A 6597-nucleotide genomic window follows, 5' to 3' on the forward strand; every position below is an offset into this window, starting at 1 on the left:
AAAAGAACCATACTTTTTTTTTTTTTAGAAGCAAAAGAACCATACTTCTAACTTTTAAGTCCCAAACAACAAATAACCAATGTCGTCAAATAACTTAACAACTCAAGTCATTTGCACTAAAAAATAATAAATAATCAATAAATATGTTTTGAAGTTTACAAAAGGTAAAAAACAATATACATTATAGTACACAAACCACATGGATACATTTGATCACATAGTGCAGAGTCACAAGGAATGAGATGCCTATTGTATTTATTGGCTTTTGTGACCAATTATAATTTTTAGGAAGGTCAAGAATAAATATTTTTATTTTTTATTTAAAATTTCTATATATATATATATATATAATATTTAAAAAAAAATTAAAATTTCAGGGGAGCCATTGCCCCCCAAGTCAAGGCATAGTTCTGTCCTTGCATACACACGTACACTTTTCATTGAGAAATCGTGACTTAGTTGTTGAGTTTGTCATTTAACAAAGTAATGCTACAACTATAAATTATTTTACAATATATATACAAATTGTTAATGTGACTAATTTTTATTGGTTCTCATCTGGGACCACCAATAATCAATAGACCGCATGTCTGCGTTTTTTTGGTTAGGCCCCGTGCATTGTTCACAAGACCCGTAAGTACGGAAAAACGCAAATCTAATTTTAAAACTAGGTCCCACAACACTATTCATACATTTAAAAATTATTTCGCTACAGTGTTTTTAATTTTCACCAATAAGCGGTATCCAAATAGACCATTCATATCCATCTCATTCATGGTTGAAGTGACTACTTTTAAAGTAGATTCAGAGTTCAGACACATCAATTAGGACTAGCTCGTGCACACGTGAGTAACGTCATGTCCTTTGAGCATTTTTGTTTTCCAATTACCAGCGCCAACCCTAGACATTTTTGGGCCTTAGGCGAGACCTAAAATTGGGCTTTAAAAAAAAATATTTATGTATTAATTAAATTAATATTTATTTAATATTTTTATATTATAATATATTTAATTTAAAATCTATTTTTGTTGCCTTTTGAGATGCAGATTGACTAATTAAATTTTTGTATTTAAGTTCTTCTAGCATCTCATTTTTAATCAATAATATAGCTAATCCACTTAATCTTTCTTGGGACATTGTCGATCTTAGATATGATTTTATTAATTTTAATTTTGAAAAACTTCTTTTTGCAAAAACAATTGTAACATGTATTGTTAGTACAATTTCATAAGCAATGCATGTATTTGGAAATGAATCTAACTTTTTTATAGTTTCATTATCTTCTAACTCTTTTTGGTGAATTTCTTACTCATTTGTGATATTTTCATCAAAATTTTGTATTTTATTTTGTTGATTACTAATAACAAATTTATCTATTGATTCTTTTTTAAACTCAATTAATTTTTTTTAAGTTTTTCATATTCAAATACATATTTTCTAGTAAAAATTTCTAATAAAATAATATTTTAAAATAAAATAAACACTATCTATAATATATTTATAATGACTGAAATAATAAAAAATAACTTTTTAGTGTAAAGTAATAAAACCTTATGTATATAAAAAATTACTATTGTAGCTCTAGCTTTACTCCACCCACCAAAAAAACAAAACCGATCTTATTACGTACCTATAACCAAAAAAAAAAAGAAAAAAAAAAGAAAAAAAAAAAAAGAAAAGGGATTTAAAAGACAAAACCCCAAAAAAAAAAAAAAGATTTAAAAGACAAAACTCCAAGGCCCACGGCCCCAGCCAGAGATGAGAGTCAAAAAACTCCAGTCCACCCACAAGTCTTATTTGATAAGACTATAGACTCCACCCACAAAACCACGGCACCATCTGGATCTGCAGAGGAAAAGTCACATAAGAAAAGGATAGAATAAAATTATTGTCCTGTTTAGTACATGTGATTAAAAATTAAAAATTATTATTTAAAAATATTTATAAAAATACATATGGGTGAAAAAGTATAAAGTATATAAAAATATGTGTAATATTATTTGAAAATTAAAAATTGTTGTTTAAAAATACAAACTAAACACCTCATATACCTGGAGAGTAAAGTTCAAAATTTTGGACCCCTTCTACTTAGGGGCCTTAAGCAATGGCCTAATTGACCTAGTAGAAGGGCCAACCCTACCAATTACCATTATTCTTTATTTCTCATCTACATACTGCATAATCTTCTCGATTAGATACATACATACATACATACATATATATATATATATATATAAGGCAAAAGCTCAAAAGTTCCATAACCAATCCTCAATTATTGTGTCTGATCTTATGAATAACCCACATAGAAATATGGACATGGTCTTGAAATTGACCTTTACATGGTGGTTATGGTGGTTGAGACTGGGTGTAGCAGACCCACAAATCAATCTGCTAAACAGTGGTTGCAGCCAATACAACGTGTCCGATGTGTCCAACTTCTACACCAATCTAAACGCAACGTTCTCAGACCTCAGAACACAGCTGAACAACAACAAATACTTTGCAACTGCAAAGCAAGTGGTAGGTTCGGGCTATGCCTTGGTGCAGTGCAGGAACTACCTGTCTAATGCTGACTGTCTTGCTTGCTTCACCGCCGCCGTGTCTCAAATCCGCAACTGCTCCGCCGCCAATGGTGCCCGCGTCATCTATGATGGCTGCTTCCTCAGGTACGTATCACCACCATGCTAGCTGCTATTATGCTTTCTTTTTTTGGCTAACCATAATTTTAAGGGAGTAAGATTGTATGACTAGCTTTTGATCCATCACAAAAATTTCTTATCTAGGTTTTTGAAAATATAATTACACTATGTAATAATGAGCTTAGAATTGTGAGAGTTAAAAGAGTGAAAAAAAATCTTAATATAAAACATGATAGTAGAATGAGATAACAACAATTATAATAATTTTTTTTTGAAACCTAACAATTATAATAATTATGTAAAATAAATCTGTGTAAAAAAACATTCTAAACACATGCCAACAATTATAATAAATTTTTTTTTTGAAACCTAACAATTATAATAATTATGTAAAATAAATCTGTGTAAAAAAACATTCTAAACACATGCCAGAAGATGTGCCAAGAATTTAGTGTAGTGTATATGAAGTTGTTTGAATATTCAACCAATAATGAGATAAGCACAAGCAAAGATCCAATGGCTCTTAGTTTTTGAAGTTGACAAGTCATGATATTAGTTGGAGTTCCAATTTTTTATAATCCTATAATGTTGCCTATATATCATCATTTTTTATGTTGTTTATACGTTTGTGTTTGTATATAACTATATATATATAATTGAATGTTAATTCAACTATAACCCCCCCACCCGGCCGCCCCCCCCCCCCCCCCCCCCCCCCCCCCCCCCCACCCAAAAAAAAAAAAAAATTCTATATTGATTCAACTAAGGAGATGCCAAGCAAAAATCAAATTGGCTCTTGCTTTGAAAAGCCATGGTGTTTTTAGTCAACAACTCTAGCTTCTGTTTTCTTCTCCCAAAAAAAAAAAAAAAAAAAAACGACTCTTCTGTTCAGTGGGCTCTTCAAGGAAGAATTCATATCTCTTCTAATCCAAATTTTGTTCATTTAAAAAAAAAAGTCATTAACTCTTAATAATAATCTTTTTTGAGAAAGCTTAATAATAATCTTAATTTGCTGTCATTGTCATCAGGCCATTGTTATAGGTGTCATTCACTAAGGTCCAATTTGGACCGTCCAAATAGAATCAACGGATATGCTGGATTTCAAATAGACCATAGTATTATTAAGGGCCCGTTTGGTAATGTTGTTCTAATAACGTTATTTGTATTTTTTTTAAAATATGTGTAAGTGAAAAACTGTGTTGACCTTACGAATTTATTTTTTTTAGTACGTCTCCTTCATTTTCCCAAATCAGGTTTCTACTTGATGGAAGGGTCCAAATTAAGATTTACTGAACAGTGAAAATGATGTTTATTTCACTACAAAAAAAAGGGCCTGTGGCCGCGGTTTAAAAACGCGGCTATAGGTCATAAAAACGAGGCCATAGCCCGATTTGGCCTATAGCCGCGTTTCTTTAGGCCGCGTTTTCAAACATGGCCTAAAACCCGTGACTATAGGCCTAACAGGGTCTATGGCCGCGTTTTTTAACCGCGGCCAAAGGGGAGATCCTTAGGCCGAGCTTAAACCGCGGCCTAAGGTTCAGCCCTTAGGCCGCAGTTTAAGCGCGGCCTAAAGTCTAGTCCTTAGGCCGCGTTTTAAACTTTGTATAGTAAAGAGATGAAGAATGCTTTAAATCAAAACATCAACAGAAATAACTTTGTATAGTAAAAAATCATATGGCATAGTTGAGAAACACCATTACAATATGCTAGTCTATCAAATACCAGATACAACGAAGGAGAAGCCTTTGCTCAATACCAATTTAGGAAACTCAAAAAAAATTTATATAAGTTGAGTAAACACAATTTTGTAATGAGAGAACATAAAGAACCATACCTTTTCCCATCTGGGTTGAAAGCCAAAGCATTTATCGGTCCAAAATGCCCTTCACACCTCCAATTTCTTCTTCAAGAATCTAACCAATACGCTTATTTTTACTATTTTCTATGAAAACATTTTATTTATTTATTTTAACTTTGAAAAGTTAACCAATACTCATGCATGGTATTTATCCCACCAAAGATCACAATAAGCAAAACATTATGACCAAATTAGAGATCTCAGATGAGCTGAAACTTGTTCCAAAACAAATAAGCTTTGGTCAAAAATAGATTGTTAAAAGGCCTAAGTTCTGGAAACATTAAAAAAAATGCTGGAGCTACAGAAATCTTCAGAGGCTACTAAATAAAGTTACGTAGAGAAGATAGAGGCCAATCTCTTGAGCACAAAGTTAAGTTCCATTTGTCTTAGAAAAAATAATTTCTAGATGGAAAAAAAAAAAAAAACCAAACTTTTCTAGATCTCAGATTATTTCGACCAATAGGAAGAAATCACTTATCCCACATTAATGTTTGCAATTTCATAAGATTGAGAATAAAAAATCACAGGAAAGAATCAAAATTCATCAAACTAACACACTAATAAATACGGGTTCAAAAAATTTTCTGTCCTTTGAAGTCTTCAATCATTTCTATCACAATAGCAAATTTCAAAGATAAGGAAGAACGTCACAAAGGTAACAAATTTGAATAGACATAATTCAGCCAAAAAAAAAAAATCGAATAGACATAGCGTGAACTTGTTGGGTGTTTTCCACTTTATGACTTTTAATTTATTTATTTTATTTTTTTTTTTTTGAGAAGCCCACTTTATGACTACTGAGATAAGAGTCCTTTTGGGGTCCAATTCCCATGAGTGTGCTGTGTGCAGCCGACAATTGTAGAACCCAATAAAATAAATGGGTTATTTGACCCAAATGGGTCACATGTCGTCTAGCCCAAGTTTCATAGGTCACTACCAAAAACAATTACGGGTCATTTGCCCCAAATAATTGTGGGCCATTTTCCCAAATTGAAATTTACAGGTCATTTAGCCCGAATTTGGTGTAGGGGTAGTCTAGTTTGGTGGTTCATTTAGCCTGATTTGGGGTGCAAGTCATCTGGCCTAGCTTAGGTTCGGGTAACCTAGTCCGGTGGGTCCTTTAGGATCTGTTGTGTGGAGTCAAATATTTGGGTCCGAAGTCTAGGAGTCAAATACTTGGGTCCGAAATCTAATAATAAAAGAAGAAAAAATGGCATGAGACCCAAAGCCAATATGTTTCTTGTTGGGTTTGTTTTTTGGGTTTATTCAGAGAGTTTCACATTTCTTGATGTTAAATGTTTCACAATATGAGATCTTTACATTTTAAACATGATAAAAAAAGAAAAGAAAAAAGAATATGATGCGAAAGAGCATGAAAATTATTGGATGAGAAAGAATCAAAACACATTTATTTATACACAAACCTAAGTCTTGCTCATTGCAAGTTTTGTTATGTTTTAGTATTTTGTGCATGGGTGCTTGCCATGTGACCAAAGGCTTGAACAATGTATGGAAAGATATGTGTGTGTGTATATATATATATATATAAATGAAACATTAATAGTCTTACTTGTTGCATCATGTACTTTCAATTTATCCATAAAAATTTACAATAGAATGTTAAGTAATTTGTTTGACGTTGTAATAAGTGATAAACAACTTAGCTAGGCCTCTTATATTTGGTAGCCAAATCAACATATTCAAAAAATTTTATAAGCTTATAATCTCCCATTTCTTCTAGGTAGTGACTAAAACCAGTTGTTTCATTAATGGAAGTTTCATGTTAGATACTTTATTTACATTTTTTAGGTATGAGAGCAATAGCTTCTTTGACCAAACCACTCTGCCTGGTAATCAAGGGATTTGTGGGAATCGAACTGCATCACAACCTCTTGCTTTTAGTGCAGCTGTGGACGGATTGTTAAAAGATCTCCAAGTAGCAACACCTAGGATTAATGGTTTCTTTGCTGCGAGTAAGAGAGAAGTGGTTGATAGTAGTGGTAATGCAACAGTGTATGCTGTGGCACAGTGTGTTGAAACAGCTACTGAGAGTGGTTGTCAAAATTGCTTGAATGTCGCATCCAACAATATACAAGCTTG

The 6597-nt window shown here is 32.3% G+C and overlaps 1 protein-coding gene across 1 annotated transcript; it reads left to right on the top strand.

The window, feature by feature from the left end:
* The first annotated feature begins 2136 nt into the window (after positions 1-2136).
* LOC136064440 (plasmodesmata-located protein 3-like) lies at positions 2137-3864 on the top strand. The gene is made up of 2 exons (XM_065766186.1): positions 2137-2666; positions 3668-3864. Exons 1-2 carry the CDS (start codon positions 2290-2292, stop codon positions 3678-3680), a joined length of 390 nt encoding a protein of 129 aa, XP_065622258.1. The 5' UTR covers positions 2137-2289; the 3' UTR covers positions 3681-3864.
* Positions 3865-6597: the final 2733 nt, after the last annotated feature.

Source organism: Quercus suber, unplaced genomic scaffold, assembly GCF_002906115.3.
Source record: "Quercus suber isolate HL8 unplaced genomic scaffold, Cork oak 2.0 scaffold_689, whole genome shotgun sequence".
Lineage (NCBI taxonomy): Eukaryota > Viridiplantae > Streptophyta > Magnoliopsida > Fagales > Fagaceae > Quercus > Quercus suber.

Coding starts and splice junctions, on each gene's coding strand:
- LOC136064440 (XM_065766186.1), top strand. CDS start 2,290: ATGAATAACCCACATAGAAATATGGACATGGTCTTGAAATTGACCTTT.